Source organism: Rattus rattus, chromosome 2, assembly GCF_011064425.1.
Source record: "Rattus rattus isolate New Zealand chromosome 2, Rrattus_CSIRO_v1, whole genome shotgun sequence".
NCBI lineage: Eukaryota > Metazoa > Chordata > Mammalia > Rodentia > Muridae > Rattus > Rattus rattus.
In genome coordinates, this window is record NC_046155.1 from 180,176,868 (window position 1) to 180,197,944 (window position 21,077).

Genomic DNA, 21,077 nt, shown 5'->3' on the forward strand with positions numbered 1-21,077 from the left:
AGTAGCCTTGTGGGACTGAGTAACTACTAGATTCTTGGACTTCCCATCCACAGCTGCCCATTGTTGGGGAGTCGGACTACAGACTGTAAGTCATTATGAATTCTCTCAATATAGAAAACATGTGAGTCCTGTGTCTGCTCCGACACAGGGCTCGGCCACTTGTGGAAGCAGGACGTGGGAAGTTTGACTGTGCTTGTCCCAAGCCAATCCTGGGCAGGAATTGGGCTGGAGGACAAGGCTCAGGGGTGGGAAAGCACAGTCTGAGGCTTGGGGCAGCTGGAGCTGGCTCAGGGTCCCTGTGACTGCAAAGAGGCAAGGGCCTTGGAGTTCCCAGGCCAGGTTCCCAGGTTCTTGGACACTCAGGTACCTGGGGAAGTCACAGAAGAGCTGAGAATCTGGAATCTGGGCCCACGGTCTGGATCTAGCCCCGGGTCAGTGAAGAGAGGGTGGAGAGGGGCGGGGCTCTGACTGATCCGGTGGGGAGAGTAGCAGACTTGGCTTGGTGGCAGTTGTGGTTGGGAGTGTAGATAGGCCTTCTATGGGAGGTTAGACAGTGACTCTGTAGGCAAAGGCCGTCTCAAAAGGTTCCCCACGGCAGACCCCATGAGAAGAGGCAGTCCATGGTTTTGAGGTATTTATTGTCATGGCAGAACGTGGATGAGTAAAACCATACCCGACTCCTCAGGGTGGGCCTGAAATTAAATACCTTCTGCACGGAAGAATGCCTGAGAAGGAAAGCTTATTCGTTTTCTCCTCTAGGCCTCTGGGTACTTCATTAGAATGGAGATCTGTCTTCAGCCTAAGTGACCAGAGTTCACGCCTTTTTTTCCCTATTGGTCTGAGTTATTAGGGCGACTGTGGAGGGGTTTGGGGCATTGCCCTTACTTGACTGCCCTTACTTGACTGATGGACACAAATCTATAGTGGGGGCCAGGGGGGAGGCTGCAGCCAGTGACAGGGGCTTGGTGCCCGGAAGCAGGTGAAGCTCCTACTGTTCCTTCAGGGTTTCTGGGGTTTCTAACCTTAGCCCAGCTGAGCACTAGGCTACCTTTCATGGTCCACTTCTTCACTGTTGGGTATCTAGGGGCTGCTAACTGGGTGTAACTAGCTTCCTTAGGTCTCCACTGCCCCACTGACCAGCCTTTCCTGTCTTGAGGGCAGAATGTGAAGGAATCAGTGGGTTGTGCCCTGCCATCATCGCTCCATTTCAGCTCTGACCTCAAAGAGAACCATTGTGAGGTCATTGCCCACTTACAGCTCTGGCCGAGGCTGCCTCTGTCCTCACAGTGAGTGCAGGTGCTGTTGGTTGGTTGGAGAGCATTTGGGTTTCTAGGCTGGTGAGCCACTGCGCTTGGATCTTTGTGAGTTGTTGAATCTGAACACAGTGAGTTTTCTTCTACGTTCCTATGTTTCAGTTTAGAGGTTTCTGTTTTCTGCTTTTAAACTAACTCTTCCAGTTCTTCGTTGAAGTATGAATGGGAAATTTTTTATTGTCTTTGTTAATTAGTTTTTTTGACTGTGCTTTAAAAATGTCCTATTTTACATGTCTCTATTCCTTTAACTATTTTGGAACATTGGTTTACACAACATGCTCATTCTCACAATGATATTTCCATACACGTACATGAAGAACTTTGATCACTTTCCCCTCCCTGATCACACCTTCTATTGCCTGCCCCTTCCAAGTCCCCCAGTGTTTCCTTTTTTTGTTCACACCCCTACTTTCCAAGTACAGGCTAAGTCACATGAAGTCCTCTCCTGTTCCCAGGACTGACGGGCAATATTGGGTGGTGTCTTAAGGAAGGGCACCAATGTGTCTCTGCTTTAGCACAAAGCTTCCTCCTAGCTGGTTTTCTTAGGATCTTCCTGATAATTCAAACATCATGACTCCATGCAAGGGCCAAAGGCAATGATCATATCCCATTCTGTTCATGTAATTATGGAAGTGGGTAGCTGAAAAGAATTCAAGGACAGAATAAATGTTAGTCTAAAGAGGGCCAGATTTGTGCTTCCTTGAAGAACTTTCCTGGCTGGCACATACCATAGTTTGTCCCTCCACCTACTTGGGTCATGGTCATTCCACAAAGTATCTTCTGTCTTAAGGTGGGTGAATGTGGTACAAAAGCTAGTGATTTACCAGGCACAGGAGAGGGGGCAATAATGATTTTGAAGCAAAGGATCAAGCCTGTGCCCTTGAGTTGTGCTGTCCAAAGAACTCAAAGAACATGTGAAGGAACAAAACCTGCCTAGTGCTGGAATAGTCTGTCTAGCACTTCACAGACTCCCTTACAAACTCCTGTCCCATCAGAAAACAGAGGGGAATTGTTAGTGTCTCTGGATCCTGGGCTTTGGGAGATGTCTCAGGCCTCATGGGGAACATGGGATGGATGATGTCATCTTCCTCTCAGCCCCACAGGTGTTAGTCTCAAACCCTGGGGTACCATGGCAAACAGTATTTTGTCTTGACTTCCAATGTAGTAAGTAGCTACCATCCTTTAGCACCCATCGATGTTTGTTTACAAAAAATAATAATTGAGTTCTTTGATAGTGTAGACCTGAGTTGCTACAAAGTTATCATAAAGGCTGGGGTCAAGCAGAACACTGTCCATCTAGTAACCAAGGAATACCAGAGCCCATAACTGAGGGAGGACCAAAGGTCTGGAGCCCATCCATCATTCTTAGGATTCCGTGTTAACAAGGAAATTGTTCTTGTTAAAGTTAGAGTGTCAAAAGTTCCACAGAGTGTCAAGTGTTTGAACATAGTTCCCACCAGGGGTTGCCATTTGGGAGAAATTAAGAATCTTAAGCAGTGGGCCTAACAGGAAGAAGTGGGTCACTGGGCAACACTGGGGACAGATCTTTGAGTGTAACCAGCTCTCTACTGCCCCACTGACCAAGATCATTCTTCCTGTCCTTTGAGACAGAATGTGAGGAAACCCAGTGGGTTGTGCCTAGACACCATTGGTCTATTTCCTGCTCTGACCTCACCAGGAATCATTGTAGGGAATGATCGACACCTGCCCACTTAGAGCTCTGACCGAGGCTGCCTCTTGCCATTACAGGTTTGAAGCTGTAGGCTGGTTGGAAAGCAACTGGCGTCAATGATGCAGAGTGATTTTAGTCAGACTTCGGGAACTTGGAATTCTGAAATAGTGAGTTTCTCTCCACTTTGGTGACTATAACATGGTTTTTTGGTTTTGGTTTGTGTATTTGCTGGCTTGATTTATGCATTTACTTTTCCATGTTCTTTATTACCTTCCTTTTACTTTGTATTGTTTTAAGTTATGTTTGATAAGTTAGAATATTTTTTATTAATTTTAATTTTAATGTTTTAGATAAAAATATAATTTTTATTGGATATTTTAAATTTACATTTCAAATTAAATTTATTGGATTTTTAAATTTACATTTCAAGTTAAAATTATGTTTCCTGGACATAAGCCTCCTATCCTACTCCCCTCCCCTTCTTCTATAAGGGTGTTCCCCGACCCAACCATCCCCCTTCCTGCCCCCCAACATTCCCTTACACTGGGCGGGGGGGTTCCAGCCTAGGCAGGACCAAGGGCTTCTCCTTCCACTGATGCCCAACAAGGCCATCCTTTTCTACTCATGCAGCTGGGACCGTGGGTCAATCCATGTATAGTCTTTGGGTAGTGGTTTAGTCCCTAGGAGCTCTAGTTGGTTGGAATTGTTGTTCTTATGGGGTTGTAAGCCCCTTGAGCTCTTTCAATCCTTTCTCTAATTCCTCTAACAGGAATCCCATTCTCAGTTCAATGGTTTGCTGTTAGCATTTGCCTCTGTATTTGACATTGCTCTGGCTGTGCCTCTCAGGAGACAGCTATCTGGCTCCTGTCAGCATGCACTTTCTAGCTTCATCAATCTTATCTAGTTTTGGTGACTGTATATATGGACTGTATACCCACGTGGAGCAGGCTCTGAATGGCTGTTCCTTCAGTCTCTGCTCCAAACTTTGCCTCCATTATTCCCTCCTATGAATATTTTTGTTATACCTTTTAAGAAGGAGTGAAGCATCTGCACTTTGGTCATACTTATTCTTGAGCGTCATGTGGTTTGTGGATTGCATCTTGGCTAGCTCGAGCTTTTGGGCTAATATCCACTTATCAGTGAGTGCATACCATGTATTTTCTTTTGTGACTGGGTTACCTCACTCAGGATGGTATTTTCTAGTTCCATCCATTTGCCTATGAATTTCATAAAGTCATTGTTTTTGATAGCTGAAAATATTCCAATGTGTAGATGTACCACATTTTCTGTAACTATTCCCCTGTTGATAGGCATCTGGGTTCTTTCCAGCTTCTGGCTATTATAAATAAGGCTGCTATGAACATAGTGGAGCATGTGTCTTTGTTGTATGTTGGAGCATCTTTTGGGTATATGCCCAGGAGAGGTATAGCTGAGTCCTCAGGTAGTGGAATGTCCAATTTTCTGAGGAACCTCCAAATTGATTTCCAGAGTGGTTGTACCAGTTTTCAATCCCACCAACAATGGAGGAGTTTTCCTCTTTCTCCACATCCTTGCCTTGTCACCTGAGTTTTTTTTTTATCTTATCCTTTCTGATTGCTGTGAGGTAGACTATCAGGGTTGTTTTGATTTGCATTTCCCTGATGACCAAGGATGTTGAGAATTTATTTCTTTAAGTACTTGTCAGCCATTCAATATTCCTCAGCTGAGAATTCTTCATTTAGCTCTGTACCTCATTTTTAATAGGGTTATTTGGCTCTCTGGAGTCTAACTTCTTGAATTCTTTGTATGTTTTGGATATTAGTCCTCTATCAGATGTAGGATTGGTAAAGATCTTTTCCCAATCTGTTGGTTGCAATTTGTCCTAATAACAGTGTACTTTGCCTTACAGAAGCTTTGTAGTTTTATGAGATCCCATTTGTCAATTCTTGGTCTTAGAGCATAAGCCATTGGTGTTTTGTTCAGGAAAATTTCCCCAGTGCCCATGTGTTTGAGATTCTTCCCCACTTTTTCTTCTATTAGTTTGAGTGTATCTGGTTTGATGTGGAGGTCCTTGATCCATTTGGACTTAAGCTTTGTAGTGGGTGATAAGAATGGATCAATTTATTCTTCTACCTGCTGACCTCGAGTTGAACAAGGACCATTTGCTTCTTTTTTGCAAATGCTATCTTTTTTCCATTGGATTGTTTTAGCTCCTTTGTCAAAGATCAAGTGACCATAGGTGTGTGGGTTCATTTCTGGGTCTTCAATTCTATTCCACTGATCTACCTACCTGTCTCTGTATCAATACCTTACGTTTTTTTTTTTTTTCACTAATGCTCTGTAATACTGCTTGAGGTCAGGGATGGAGATTCCCCCAGAAGTTCTTTTATTGTTGAGGATAGTTTTCATTAACCCGGGTATTTTGTTATTCTAAATGATTTGCAAATTGCTCTAACTCTATGAAGAATTGAGTTGGGGATTGCATTGAATCTGTAGATTGCTTTTTGGCATGGCCATTTTTACTATATTAATCCTGCCAATCCAAGAGCATGGGAGGTTTTTCCATCTTCTGAGATCTTCAATTTCTTTCTTCAGAGACTTGAAGTTCTTTTCATACAGATCTTTCCCTTGCTTGATTAGAGTCACATCGAGGTAATTTATATTATTTGGGACTATTGTGAAGGGTGTCATTTCCTTAATTTCTTTTTCAGTTTCTTTATCCTTTAAGTAGAGGAAGGCTACTGATTTGTTTGAGTTAATTTTATACCCAGCCACTGTGCTAAAGTTGTTTATCAGCTTTAGTAGTTCTCTGGTGGAACTTTTGGGATCACTTAAATATACTATCATATCATCTGCAAATAGTGATATTTTGACTTCTTCTTTTCCAATCTGTATCCCCTTGATCTCCTTTTGTTGTCTGATTGCTCTGGCTAGAACTTCAAGAACTATATTGAATAAGTAGGGAGAGAGTGGGCAGCCTTGTCTAGTCCCTGATTTTAGTGGGATTGCTTCAAGTTTCTCTCCATTTAGTTTAATGTTAGCAACTGGTTTGCTGTATATAGCTTTTACTATGTTTAGGTATGGGCCTTGAATTCCTATTCTTTCCAGGACTTTTATCATGAAGGGGTGTTGAATTTTGTCAAATGCTTTCTCAGCATCTAATGAAATGATCATGTGGTTTTGATCTTTCAGTTTGTTTATATAATGGATCACGTTGATGGTTTTCCATATATTAAACCATCCCTGCATGCCTGGGATGAAGCCTACTTGATCATGGTGGATGATTGTTTTGATGTGTTCTTGGATTCGGTTTGCCAGAATTTTATTGAGTATTTTTGCGTCGATATTCATAAGGGAAATTGGTCTGAAGTTCTCTTTCTTTGTTGGGTCTTTGTGTGGTTTAGGTATAAGAGTAATTGTGGCTTCATAGAAGGAATTTGGTAGTGTTCTGTCTTTCAATTTTGTGGAATAGTTTGGACAGTATTGGTATGAGGTCTTCTATGAAGGTCTGATCGAATTCTGCACTAAACCCATCTGGTCCTGGGCTCTTTTGATTGGGAGACTTTTAATAACTGCTTCTATTTCTTTAGGAGTTATAGGCTTGTTTAGATGGTTTATCTGTTCCTGATTTAACTTTGGTACTTGGCATCGGTCTATAAAATTGTCCATTTCCTCCAGATTTTCCAGTTTTGTTGAATATAGGCTTTTGTAGTAGGATCTGATGATTTTTTGAATTTCCTCAGATTCTGTAGTTATGTCTCCCTTTTCATTTCTGATTTTGTTAATTTGGACACACTCTCTGTGCCCTATGGTTAGTCTGGCTAAGGGTTTATCTATCTTGTTGATTTTTCTCAAAGAAACTGCTTTCGGTTTTGTTGATTATTTTGTATAGTCTTTTTTGTTTCTACTTGGTTGATTTCAGCCCTGAGTTTGATTATTTCCTGCCTTCTACTCTTCTTGGGTGTATTTGCTTCTTTTTGTTCTAGAGCTTTTAGGTGTGCTCTCAAGCTGCTAATGTATACTGTCTCCAGTTTTATTTTAGAGGCACTCAAACCTATGAGTTTTCTGCTTCGCACTACTTTCCTTGTTTTCCATAAGTTTGGGTATGTTGTTCTTCATTGTCATTGAATTCTAAGAAGTTTTTAATTTATTTCGTTCTTTCTTCCTTGACTAAGTTATCATTGAGTAGAGCCTTGTTCAACTTCTATGTATATATGGGCTTTCTGTCATTTTTGTTGCTATTGAAGATCAGCCTTAGTTCATGGTGATCTGATAGGATGCATGGGATTATTTCAGTCTTGTATCTGTTGAGGCCTGTTTTGTGACCGATTATGTAGCCAATTTTGGAGAAGGTACCACGAGGTGCCGAGAAGAAGGTATATTATTTTGTTTTAGGATAAAATATTCTATCCGTTAAATTCATTTAGTTAATAACTTCTGTTAGTTCCTCTATGTTTGTGTTTAATTTCACTTTCCATTATCTGTCCATTGATGAGAGTTGGGTGTTGAAATCTTTTATTTTTGTGTGAGGTACAGTGTGTGCTTTGAGGTTTAGTAAGGTTTCTTTTATGAATGTAGGTGTCCTTATATTTGGAGCATAGATATTTAAGATTGAGAGTTCATATTGGTGGGTTTTTTTCTTTGATAAATATGAAGTGTTATTCCTTATCTTTTTTGATAACTTTTGGTTGAAAGTTGATTTTGTTCGATATTAGAATGGCTACTCCAGCTTGTTTCTTCGGACCGTTTGCTTGGAAAATTTTTTTCCTAGCCTTTTACTCTGAGGTAATGTCTGTCTTTGTCTCTGAGGTGTGTTTCCTGTATGCATCAAATGCTTGGTCCTCTTTGTTTATCTAGTCTTTTAGTCTATGTCTTTTTATTGGGGAATCGAGTCCATTGATGTTAAGAGATATTAAGGAATAGTGATTGTTGTTTCCTGTTACTTTTTGTTGTTAGAGGTGGAATTATATTTTTGTGTCTCTCTTCTTTTTGTTTTGTTATAAGGATATTACTTTCTTGATTTTTTTCTAGGGTGTAATTTCCCTCCTTGTGTTGGAGTTTCCCATCTATTATCCTTTGTACGGCTGGATTTGTAGAGGGATATTGTGTAAATTTGGTCTTGCCATGGAATATCTTGGTTTCTCCATCTATGTTAATTGAAAGATTTTGCTGGGTATAGTAGCCTGTGCTGGCATTTATGTTGTCTCACATTCTGTATGACATCTGCCCAGGATCTTCTGGCTTTCATAGTCTCTGGTGAGAATTCTGGTGTAATTCTTATAGGTCTGTCTTTATATGTTACTTGACCTTTCCCCCTTAATTCTTTCAATTTTTTTCTTTGTTTTATGTGTTTGGTGTTTTGTCTATTTTTTTTTTTTTTTTTTCTTTCTTTTTTTTTTTTTCGGAGCTGGGGACCGAACCCAGGGCCTTGGGCTTGCTAGTCAAGCGCTCTACCACTGAGCTAAATCCCCAACCCCGGTGTTTTGTCTATTATGTTATGGGATGAATTTCTTTTCTGGTCCAGTCCATTTGGAGTTGTGTAGGTTTCTTGTATGTTTATGGGCATTTTTTTTAGGTTAGGGAAGTTTTCTCCTATAATTTTGTTGAATGTATTTACTGGCCCTTTAAGTGAGAAGTCTGATTTTTTCTATACTTATTATCCTTAGGTTTGATCTTCTCATTGTGTCCTCGATTTCCTGGATGTTTTGAGCTAGGAGCTTTCTGTGTTTTACATCATCTTTCACTGTTGTGTCGATATTTTCTATGGTATCTTCTGCCCCTGAGATTCTGTCTGTGTTTTACATCATCTTTCACTGTTGTGTCTATGTTTTCTATGGTATTTTTTGCCCCTGAGATTCTGTCTTCTATCTCTTGTAATCTGCTTATGTTTATGTCTCCTGATATCTCTCCTAGGTTTTCTATCTGCAGGGTTGTCTCCCTGTTGTGCTTTCTTTTTCCATTTTTAAATCCTGTATGGTATTTTCTATTCTTTCACCTGTTTGTCTGTGTTTTCCTGTAATTCTTTTTTTTTTATTTTACAATTATTTATTATTTTTCTGTGTGGATGTGTGTGGACATACAAGTATTATGGCATGCCTTTTTGTAACATGTGAAAGTCGGTCTTTTTTCTTCTTCCATGTATGTGCCAGGGTTGGAACTTAGGTTGTCAGTCTTTACCCATGTCTTCTTCCTGCTCCTCCTCCTCCTCTTCCTCTCCCTCTCCCTCTCCCTCTCCTCTTTATCCTCCTCTTTCTCCCACTCCCTCCTTCTCTTGTTCTCTTCTTTTGACAGTAGCCTTTAAACTGGGGTGAGATGATATATCATCATTATTCTATTTGTGTTTCCCTGATGGTTAATAATAGTGATCATGATTCCATGTCTTTCTTGCCCCACATGAACGTTTATTTTAAGAAATGTCTAAGAATTTCTCTTTCTAAGGAGATGAGGATAGAGCTCAGTGTAGAGCGATCACTCAGCATGAATCAGGCTAAGGGTTCAATCCTGCATGCTGAAACAAAACATGACAAAAGAAAATTACCTAACTGTTTCTCACAATCACCTCAGACTATAATTAATTTACACATATTTAGAGAAAAACTGACAGAGGTCATGAGTCTTATGAAGAAGTTCTTTTTTTTCTTTTTTCTTTTTTTTTTTTTTTTCGGAGCTGGGGACCGAACCCCGGGCCTTGCACTTGCTAGGCAAGCGCCCTACCACTGAGCTAAATCCCCAACCCCATGAAGAAGTTCTTATTGTGTGCAAGCAGAGTTGATCCGAGAATGCGGCGGATGCCAAGCAGAAAGAAAAACAAAGAATGCCCGATGTAGCTCAATAAAATAGCTACTTAGGAGTCTCCACATGAGGCCCTTCAGTCTCCCGAGCGGTCTGCTCCCAGTAAGATCGAAGCTGCTGCAAGCTCTCCGGTCCCCGCTTGCTCCTTCCTCCCTGGGTTCTTAGGTGAACTGAATGTATTCTTAGGTTGCATCCAATGTTTGATTCTGAAACACATTGATATGTTGGACAATTAAATTCTCCAGTGATAAATGTGAGACATTAGCTCCCATTCGAAATATATGTTAGTTTTCTGAATGGCCTTCTGAGTCAACTAAACAAGGATCACATGGGCTTACGGAGACTCAAGTAGCAACCACAGAGCCTGCCCTCTGTGCCTGTGTTATTGCTGTGATCTTGGCGGTTTTGTGGGACTCCTAGTAGTTGGTAGCGGGTGTACCTCTGACTCTTTTGCTGCTCTTGAGACATTTTCGCTCCTATTGTGTTGCCTTGTCCAGCCTCTGTACGAGAGGCTTGTTTTATTGTATCTTATATTGCATCTTGAATTGTATCTTGTTTTGTTCTTGTCTTGTATCCTGTCTGGCTGTTGTCTCTAGAAGACCTGCTCTTTTCTTTTCTTTTCTTTTTTTATTAACTTGAGTATTTCTTATATACATTTGAGTGTTATTCCTTTCCCGGTTTCGGGCAAACATCCCCTCCCCCTCCCTTCCTTGTGGGTGTTCCCCTCCCCACCCTCCCCGCATTGCCGCCCTCCCCCCAACAGTCTAGTTCACTGGGGGTTCAGTCTTAGCAGGACCCAGGGCTTCCCCTTCCACTGGTGCGATTACTAGGATATTCATTGCTACCTATGAGGTCAGAGTCCAGGGTCAGTCCATGTATAGTCCTTAGGTAGTGGCTTAGTCCCTGGAAGCTCTGGTTGCTTGGTATTGTTGTACATATGGGATCTCGAGCCCCTTCAAGCTCTTCCAGTTCTTTCTCTGATTCCTTTCAGCAGGGGTCCTATTCTCAGTTCAGTGGTTTGCTGCTGGCATTCGCCTCTGTATTTGCTGTATTCTGGCTGTGTCTCTCAGGGGCGATCTACATCCGGCTCCTGCCCGGCCTGCACTTCTTTGCTTCATCCATCTTGTCTAATTGGGTGGCTGTATATGTATGGGCCACATGTGGGGCAGGCTCTGAATGGGTGTTCCTTCAATCTCTGTTTTAATCTTTGCCTCTCTCTTCCCTGCCAAGGGTATTCTTGTTCCCCTTTTAAAGAAGGAGTGAAGCATTCACATTTTGATCATCCGTCTTGAGTTTCATTTGTTCTAGGCATCTAGGGTAATTCAAGCATTTGGGCTAATAGCCACTTATCAATGAGTGCATACCATGTGTGTCTTTCTGTGATTGGGTTAGCTCACTCAGGATGATATTTTCCAGTTCCAAACATTTGCCTACGAATTTCATAAAGTCATTGTTTTTGATAGCTGAGTAATATTCCATTATGTAGATGTACCACATTTTCTGTATCCATTCCTCTGTTGAAGGGCATCTGGGTTCTTTCCAGCTTCTGGCTATTATAAATAAGGCTGCGATTAAACATAGTGGAGCACGTGTCTTTTTTATATGTTGGGGCATCTTTTGGGTATATGCCCAAGAGAGGTATAGCTGGATCGTCAGGCAGTTCAATGTCCAATTTTCTGAGGAACCTCCAGACTGATTTCCAGAATGGTTGTATCAGTCTGCAACCCCACCAACAATGGAGGAGTGTTCCTCTTTCTCCACATCCTCTCCAGCATCTGCTGTCACCTGAGTTTTTGATCTTAGCCATTCTCACTGGTGTGAGGTGAAATCTCAGGGTTGTTTTGATTTGCATTTCCCTTATGACTAAAGATGTTGAACATTTCTTTAGGTGTTTCTCAGCCATTCGGCATTCCTCAGCTGTATTCCTCAGCTGTGAATTCTTTGTTTAGCTCTCAACCCCATTTTTTAATAGGGTTATTTGTCTCCGTGCGGTCTAACTTCTTGAGTTCTTTGTATATTTTGGATATAAGGCCTCTATCTGTTATAGGATTGGTAAAGATCTTTTCCCAATCTGTTGGTTGCCGTTTTGTCCTAACCACAGTGTCCTTTGACTTACAGAAGCTTCAGTTTTATGAGATCCCATTTGTCGATTCTTGATCTTAAGAGCATAAGCCATTGGTGTTTTGTTCAGGAAATTTTTTCTAGTGCCCATGTGTTCCAGATGCTGCCCGAGTTTTTCTTCTATTAGTTTGAGTGTATCTGGTTTGATGTGGAGATCCTTGATCCACTTGGACTTAAGCTTTTGTACAGGGTGATAAGCATGGATCGATCTGCATTCTTCTACATGTTGACCTCCAGTTGAACCAGCACCATTTGCTGAAAATGCTATCTTTTTCCATTGGATGGTTTTGGCTCCTTTGTCAAAATCAAGTGCCATAGGTGTATGGGTTCATTTCTGGGTCTTCAATTCTATTCCACTGGTCTATCTGCCCGTCTCTATACCAAAATCATAGTGTGTGGTTTTTTTTTTTTTTATCCCTTTTGCTTTGTAATTCTTTTTGGGGTCAATAATGGGGTCTCCCCCAGAAGTCCTTTTATTGTTGAGGTTAGTTTTAGCTATCCTGGGTTTTTTGTTATTCCAGATGAATTTGCAAATTGTTCTGTCTAACTCTTTGAAGAAATGGATTGATATTTTGATGGGGATTGCATTGAATCTGTAGATCGCTTTTGGTAAAATGGCCATTTTTACTATATTAATCCTGCCAATCCATGAGCATGGGAGAATCTTTCCATCTTCTGAGGTCTTCTTCAATTTCTTTCTTCAGAGTCTTGAAGTTCTTATTGTACAGATCTTTTACTTGCTTGGTTAAAGTCACACCAAGGTACTTTATATTATTTGGGTCTATTATGAAGGGTGTCGTTTTCCTAATTTTTTCTCGACTTGTTTCTCTTTTGTGTAGAGGAAGGCTACTGATTTATTTGAGGTAATTTTATACCCAGCCACTTTGCTGAAGTTGTTTATCAGCTTTAGTAGTTCTCTGGTGGAACTTTTGGGATCACTTAAATATACTATCATATCATCTGCAAATAGTGATATTTTGACTTCTTCTTTTCCAATCTGTATCCCCTTGACCTCCTTTTGTTGTCTGATTGCTCTGGCTAGAACTTCAAGAACTATATTGAATAAGTAGGGAGAGAGTGGGCAGCCTTGTCTAGTCCCTGATTTTAGTGGGATTGCTTCAAGTTTCTCTCCATTTAGTTTAATGTTAGCAACTGGTTCGCTGTATATGGCTGGCTTTTACTATGTTTAGGTATGGGCCTTGAATTCCTATTCTTTCCAGGACTTTTATCATGAAGGGTGTTGAATTTTGTCAAGTGCTTTCTCAGCATCTAATGAAATGATCATGTGGTTTTGTTCTTTCGGTTTGTTTATATAATGGATCACGTTGATGGATTTCCGTATATTAAACCATCCCTGCATACCTGGGATGAAGCCTACTTGATCATGGTGGATGACTGTTTTGATGTGCTCTTGGATTCGGTTTGCCAGAATTTTATTGAGTATTTTTGCGTTCATATTGATAAGGGAAATTGGTCTGAAGTTCTTTCTTTGTTGGGTCTTTGTGTGGTTTAGGTATAAGAGTAATTGTGGCTTCATAGAAGGAATTCGGTAGTGCTTCATCTGCTTCAATTTTGTGGTATAGTTTGGATAATATTGGTATGCGGTCTTCTATGAAGGTCTGATAGAATTCTGCACTAAACCCGTCTGGACCTGGGCTCTTTTTGGTTGGGAGACCTTTAATGACTGCTTCTATTTCCTTAGGAGTTATGGGGTTGTTTAACTGGTTTATCTGTTCCTGATTTAACTTCGGTACCTGGTATCTGTCTACGAAATTGTCAATTTCCTGCAGATTTTCAAGTTTTGTTGAATATAGGCTTTTATAGTAAGATCTGATGATTTTTTGAATTTCCTCTGAATCTGTAGTTATGTCTCGCTTTTCATTTCTGATTTTGTTAATTTAGACACACTCTCTGTGTCCTCTCATTAGTCTGGCTAAGGGTTTATCTATCTTGTTGATTTTCTCAAAGAACCAACTTTTGGTTCTGTTGATTCTTTCTATGGTTCTTTTTGTTTCTACTTGGTTGATTTCAGCCCTGAGTTTGATTATTTCCTGCCTTCTACTCCTCCTGGGTGTATTTGCTTCTTTTTGTTCTAGAGCTTTTAGGTGTGCTTTCAAGCTGATGACATATGCTCTTTCCTGTTTCTTTCTGCAGGCACTCAGCGCTATGAGTTTTCCTCTTAGCACAGCTTTCATTGTGTCCCATAAGTTTGGGTATGTTGTACCTTCATTTTCATTAAATTCTAAAAAGTCTTTAATTTCTTTCTTTATTTCTTCCTTGGCCAGGTTATCATTGAGTAGAGCATTGTTCAACTTCCACCTATATGTGGGCGTTCTTCCCTTATTGTTATTGAAGACCAGCTTTAGGCTGTGGTGGTCTGATAGCACGCATGGGATTATTTCTATCTTTCTGTACCTGTTGAGGCCCGTTTTTTGACCAATTATATGGTCAGTTTTGGAGAAAGTACCATGAGGAGCTGAGAAGAATGCATATCCTTTTTCTTTAGGATAGCATGTTCTATAAATATCTGTTAAGTCCACTTGGTTCATGACTTCTCTTAGTTTGTCTACATCTCTGTTTAATTTCTGTTTCCATGATCTGTCCATTGATGAGAGTGGGGTGTTGAAATCTCCTACTATTATTGTGTGAGGTGCAATGTGTGTTTTGAGCTTTAGTAAGGTTTCTTTTACGTATGTAGGTGCCCTTGTTTGTTTGTTTGTTTTTTCTTTTCTTTTTTTTTGGAGCTGGGGACCGAACCCAGGGCCTTGCGCTTGCTGGGCAAGCGCTCTACCACTGAGCTAAATCCCCAACCCCGTAGGTGCCCTTGTATTTGGGGCATAGATATTTAGGATTGAGAGTTCATCTTGGTGGATTTTTCCTTTGATGAATATGAAGTGTCCTTCCTTATCTTTTTGATGACTTTTAGTTGAAAATTGATTTTTTTTGATATTAGAATGGCTACTCCAGCTTGCTTCTTCTGACCATTTCCTTGGAAAGTTGTTTTCCAGCCTTTCACTCTGAGGTAGTGTCTGTCTTTGTCTCTGAGGTGTGTTTCCTGTAGGCAGCAGAATGCAGGGTCCTTGTTGCGTATCCTGTTTGTTAATCTATATCTTTTTATTGGGGAGTTGAGGCCATTGATGTTGAGAGATATTAAGGAATAGTGATTATTGCTTTCTGTTATATTCATATTTGGATATGAGGTTATGTTTGTGTGCTTTTCTTCTCTTTGTTTTGTTGCCAAGACGATTAGTTTCTTGCTTCTTCTAGGGTATAGCTTGCCTCTTTATGTTGGGCTTTACCATTTATTATCCTTTGTAGTGCTGGATTTGTAGAAAGATATTGTGTAAATTTCGTTATGTCTTGGAATATCTTGGTTTCTCCATCTATGTTAATTGAGAGTTTTGCAGGATACAGTAACCTGGGCTGGCATTTGTGTTCTCTTAGGGTCTGTATGACATCTGTCCAGGATCTTCTGGCTTTCATAGTTTCTGGCGAAAAGTCTGGTGTGATTCTGATAGGTCTGCCTTTATATGTTACTTGACCTTTTCCCCTTACTGCTTTTAATATTCTTTCTTTGTTTTGTGCATTTGGTGTTTTGACTATTATGTGACGGGAGGAGTTTCTTTTCTGGTCAAATCTATTTGGAGTTCTGTAGGCTTCTTGCATGCTTATGGGTATCTCTTTAGGTTAGGAAGTTTTCTTCTATGATTTTGTTGAAGATATTTACTGGTCCTTTGAGCTGGGAGTCTTCACTCTCTTCTATACCTATTATCCTTAGGTTTGATCTTCTCATTGAGTCCTGGATTTCCTGTATGTTTTGGACCAGTAGCTTTTTCCGCTTTACATTATCTTTGACAGTTGAGTCAATGATTTCTATGGAATCTTCTGCTCCTGAGATTCTCTCTTCCATCTCTTGTATTCTGTTGGTGAAGCTCGTATCTACAGCTCCTTGTCTCTTCTTTTGGTTTTCTATATCCAGGGTTGTTTCCATGTGTTCTTTCTTGATTGCTTCTGTTTCCATTTTTAATTCCTTCAACTGTTTGATTGTGTTTTCCTGGAATTCTTTCAGGGATTTTTGCGATTCCTCTCTGTAGGCTTCTACTTGTTTATTAATGTTTTCCTGTGTTTCTCTAAGGGAGTTCTTCACGTCTTTCTTGAAATCCTCCAGCATCATGATCAAATATGATTTTGAAACTAGATCTTGCTTTTCTGGTGTGTTTGGATATTCCATGTTTGTTTTGGTGGGAGAATTGGGCTCCGATGATGCCATGTAGTCTTGGTTTCTGTTGCTTGGGTTCCTGTGCTTGCCTCTCGCCATCAGATTATCTCTAGTGTTACTTTGTTCTGCTATTTCTGACAGTAGCTAGACTGTCCTATAAGCCTGTGTGTCAGGAGTGCTGTAGACCTGTTTTCCTGTTTTTTTTCAGCCAGTTATGGGAACAGAGTGTTCTGCTTTCGGGAGTGTAGTTTTTCCTATCTACAGGTCTTCAGCTGTTCCTGTGGGCCTGTGTCTTGAGTTTACCAGGCAGGTCACTTGGAGCAGGAAGGTTTGTCTTTCCTGTGGTCCCGAGGTTCAAGTTTGCTCGTGGGGTGTTGCTTATGAGCTCTCCGTGGGGGCAGCAACCAGGAAGATCTTCGCCGCCCTTTCCGGGAGCTTCCGTGCACCAGGGTTCCAGATGGCGTTTGGTGTTTTCCTCTGGAATCAGTAATGTGGGCAGAGTGTAGTCTCTTCTGGTTTCCCAGGCGTGTCTGCCTCTCTGAAGGTTTAGCTCTCCCTCCCACGGGATTTGGGTGCAGAGAACTGTTTATCTGGTCGGTCCCTTCAGGTTCTGGCGGTGTCTCAGACGCAGCGGACTTGCTGCTGCTGTGCCCTTATCCAAGGGAACCCAGAGGCCGTATACAGTTTCCTCTTGGGCCCAGGGATGTGGGCAGGGGTGGGCAGTGTTGGTAGTCTCTTCCGCTCTCCAGTCTCAGGAGTCCCTCCTCTCCAGGCGGTGAGGTCTCTCTCCCACGGGGTTTGGGAGCAGGGAGCTGCTGTGGATAGGGATCCGAGGGTCATCAGATGTGATTTTAAATCCAAATCTTGCTTTTCCAGTGTGTTTGGATAACCAGTATTTGCTTTGCTGGAAGAACTGGGCTCTGATGATGCCAAGTAGTCTTGTTTTCTGTTGCTTAGGTTCCTGCGCTTGCCTCTCACCATCAGGTTGTGGTGTTAGCTTGTCTTGCTGTCTCTGATAGTGGCTTTGACTCTCCTGTAAGCCTGTGTCAGCACTCCTGTAGACCTGTTTTCTTTCAGCCAGATCTGGGAACAGAGAACTTCTGGGTTTGTGTGACCTGAAGCCTCCATGTGGGTTGCTTTGAGCAGAAGAGTTGGTCTTACCTCTGCTCTCAGGCATGTAGGCCCTCCTCAAGTTAGAATATTTTATGTTTTCATTTATGTGCAGGAGTATTTTGCCTCCAAATGTGTCTGAGCACCACCTCCCTGGTCCCTGCTGTGGAAGTCAGAAGAGGGAGTCAGATTTTCAGTAACTGGAATTACAGTTTATTCTGAGCCTCTCATTGTACACCTGGAATTAAAACAATAACATGTTCACATACCATTACTGGGTTTTAAAACAAATCAAATGTCTCACTACAACTGCCTATAATTCCACTTCCAGAGCATCTAATGCTGTCTCTGACCTTCAACGGTCATAAATCATATTACATAGAAAGATTTGTATCAGTATTTTAAGTGACTTGTAGTGCCCGGGTGTGCACTGTATAGGTGCTTATCTTAGGGTTTTACCGCTGTGAACAGACTGGTGTCTCCTGCTGCAACTAGTCTTCACCAATGGCTGTTCACAGGCTCTCTTCATCATGCCAAGCCTCAACTCCTTTGCATGACCCCTTCAGTCCTGGGCCATCAACTGCAACTGGGGCTGCACTTTTTTCACCAGTGGCCTTCCATGGCCTCTCACAGTGCCAAGCCTCAGCTATTCTTCATGCCTAGATGCCTTCATGCCTTCTAAACCAGTACCGTCTGGGTGACTCTTATACAGTACCAAGTGCAGTTGCAGCACGAGGTACAACCTTGGCTATCTCTGGAACACAGCACTGTGCTCTCAGAAAACGCTTCCCAGATTTCACCTCAAGGATGCTGGTCTCTTCTTAATCATTGATAATTTCTTAGCTCCAGCTAAGCAGCATGAATTGTCCCTGTAGTCCCTTCTATTTTTCATTCTAAAGCCAGAGCCACATGACTGAAGCTGCTGTGTTCTATTGCTTGCTGGGGCTGGAACATGGCTCCCCCTTATTCTATTAGGAGCTTTGTTTTCTGACTCCCTCGCTGCCTAACCTTGGCATTCCTGGAGCTTGCTCTGTATATTGACCTTGAACTCTTTCCTGTAACGCTGGGATTAAAGTCATGTACCGCCATGCCTGGATTTAGGCTTTTCTTCACCTAGAACCTGCTTTGTCCCAGGCTGGCCTTCCACTCAGAGATCTGTTTGACCTTGTCTTCTGGGATTAAAGGCTTGTACCACCATGCTGGGAGTTAAATTTAGCTAGGTGGGTTCTTGCCGCCAAATTCCTTAGTCCATTATCTCCTAGAACATAGGATTCAGCTCTATTTCACTTCCTCGTGCTGGTTAATACCTGAACCATGTATTTTATATTTTTTCTTTCTAACTTGCTACGCTTGTTTAAAACACTCTTCATGAGACTTAACCAGACAACAAAATCTTCTGGGCTTTTTTTTTGAGACTTCCTTTGCCAGTGCAATTAATAGAAGTCTCTTTACCTTAGACACAGGTAGACTCTTCAGACAAGGGCAAAAAGCAGCCACATTCTTTACCAAAACACCACAAAAAACAGTCTCCAGGCCACATTCTGAAATTCTTCTCCACTGAACCCTCCTGTGCTAGGTATGCACTCTCAGGAGCAAAGTCTTCCATATTGATGGAAGGAATGGAATAGTTCATTAAGCCCCGTTTAAAGCATTTTACCACTTTCCAAAATCAAATTCCCGAAATCCACATTCTTCCAAATGAAAAAGCATGGTCAGGCTATCACAGTAATACCCCAGTCCCTGGTACCAACTTCTGTCTTAGTGTTTTACTGCTGTGAACAGACACCATGACCAGCAAGTCAAGTCTTATAAAGGACAACATTTGGGTTGGGGATTTAGCTCAGTGGTAGAGCTCTTGCTTAGCAAGCGCAAGGTCCTGGGTTTGGTCCTGAGCTTTGAGGCAGGGGAAAAAAAGACAAAATAACAAAAGGACAACATTTTATTGGGTGCTGGCTTACAAGTTCAGTCCATTATCATCAAGGCACGAGCATGGCAGCATAGTGCAGGAGACACTGAGAGTTCTACATCTTCATCTGAAGGCTGCTAGTAGAAGCTTCCAGGCAGCTAGGGTGAGGGTCCATGCCCACAGTGACATACCTACTCCAAGAAGGCCATGCCTCCAAATAGTGACGCTCCCTGGGTTAAGCATATTCATATCATGACAGTGCCCTTAGAGGGTAGACGTGTAAGATGTCCTAGAGCTGAACTTAGAGCAGTTGTGGGCCACCTGACCTGGGTCCTGAGACCCAAATGCAGGTCCTCTGCAGGAGTAGCTATCATTCTGGACTCCAGAAATAGCTCCCCAGCCTGAACACTGTGGGTTTTGGAGGGTTCATTGTCTTATCCACTCCTCTTGAACCAGTTTTTCTTTTTTGCTCAGTGTGCTGAGATCAGAGAGAGGATGGCTTTCTTTTCCAATGCACAGCTCTTACTGTCTGTGACCCCTTGTTTTGTTCTTTCTGTTTGTGGTGGGTCCCTGTCAACCTGATCTGTGCCATACTTTGTGTCTGCTTCAGAAGGTGGTTTGTTCTTCTCTTTCCACGCATTTAAAGTACTAGACTAGGTCGTCTGACACATTTCTGACCTTTTTCTTATCTTTTCAAAGTAATAATTTATAGCTGTAAACATTTTCTTGGGCCTGATTTTTAATTTTTTTTTTTAATTTCTCATTGCAAGTTTACGTCTAGCCATGCCACGGAGGACCTAATGCAGCAGCAGGATCTGAAGGCCTGCTATTTGATTGAGGAGAACTTCAACACGAACTATAAGATGCTGAACACTCTGGGCAAAGGGAACTTCTCAGTGGTGAAACGAGCCTTCCATGTCCCCACATGCACCACTGTGGCTGTAAAAATTCTGCAAAACAACAAGTATACCTCAGTCACCTCCAGGGAAGCCAGGATTATGAAATCCCTTAGCCATCCTAACATCATCAAGCTGTATCATGTGGTCGAGACAAGAGAGACCACCTACCTGGTGATGGAGTATGCCTCAGAGGGAGAGCTGCAAGACCGCGTCATCCAAGCGGGGTCTTTAGAGGATAGCGAGGCTCGAAAGATATTTGTCCAGATAGTACATGCTGTGCAGTACTGCCACGACCATCACATTGCCCATAGAGACATAAAGGCCAGCAACATTTTGATCAACCGCAAGGGGAACATCAAGCTGAGTGATTTTGGCCTGGCTGCTAAAGTGGTTCCTGGGCAGAAGCTGGCCGGTTTCTGTGGCACACTGCCCTACTGTGCCCCAGAACTCTTGCAAGCAGAGAAATATGAGGGTCTCCCCGTGGATATCTGGAGTTTAGGGGTCCTCCTCTTCTTCATGGTGTCAGGGAGCCTGCCTTTCCGAGGCAATTCTTTTGTGGAGATAAAGTGGCAGATCATCTCTGCAAACTTCAGCGTTCCTCCTCACGTTTCCATTGATATTTTCAACGTCATCGTTGAAATGTTGATGATCAATCCCAGCAGGAGGCCCACTATCCACCAAATCAAGACGCGTCCCATGATCAGGGACAGTGAGGCATGTTTACCACCTAATTCCACACAGGTTTTCCCAGACACTCGGAGCCCTAGCACTGTCAGGAGCATGAGAGCTGTCACAGATAAGCCTGACAGGAATATATCCTCCTGCAGTCTCCAGGAGGAGTTTAAGAGTATATCCCTCACAGACTCCTCCTCTGGGGATACCTTGGAGAAAGAGACTGTAAAGGAATACACCGTAAAATAAACATTTAAGAAACACCCTGCATAAGGGACGCTGTCTGTAGCAGTGTGTGTGTGTGTGTGTGTGTGTGTGTGTGTGTGTGTGTGTGTGTGTGTGTGTGTGTGTATGAACCTGATAAGGATACACCCTAACAAAGCAATGTATATGC

At 42.0% G+C, this 21,077-nt stretch overlaps 1 protein-coding gene across 1 annotated transcript; it reads left to right on the top strand.

Moving 5' to 3' along the window:
• Nucleotides 1-1,287: 1,287 nt before the first annotated feature.
• LOC116893467 (sperm motility kinase X-like) lies at nucleotides 1,288-20,932 on the top strand. The gene is made up of 3 exons (XM_032895226.1): nucleotides 1,288-1,384; nucleotides 3,063-3,152; nucleotides 19,883-20,932. Exons 2-3 carry the CDS (start codon nucleotides 3,102-3,104, stop codon nucleotides 20,930-20,932), a joined length of 1,101 nt encoding a protein of 366 aa, XP_032751117.1. The 5' UTR covers nucleotides 1,288-1,384; nucleotides 3,063-3,101.
• Nucleotides 20,933-21,077: the final 145 nt, after the last annotated feature.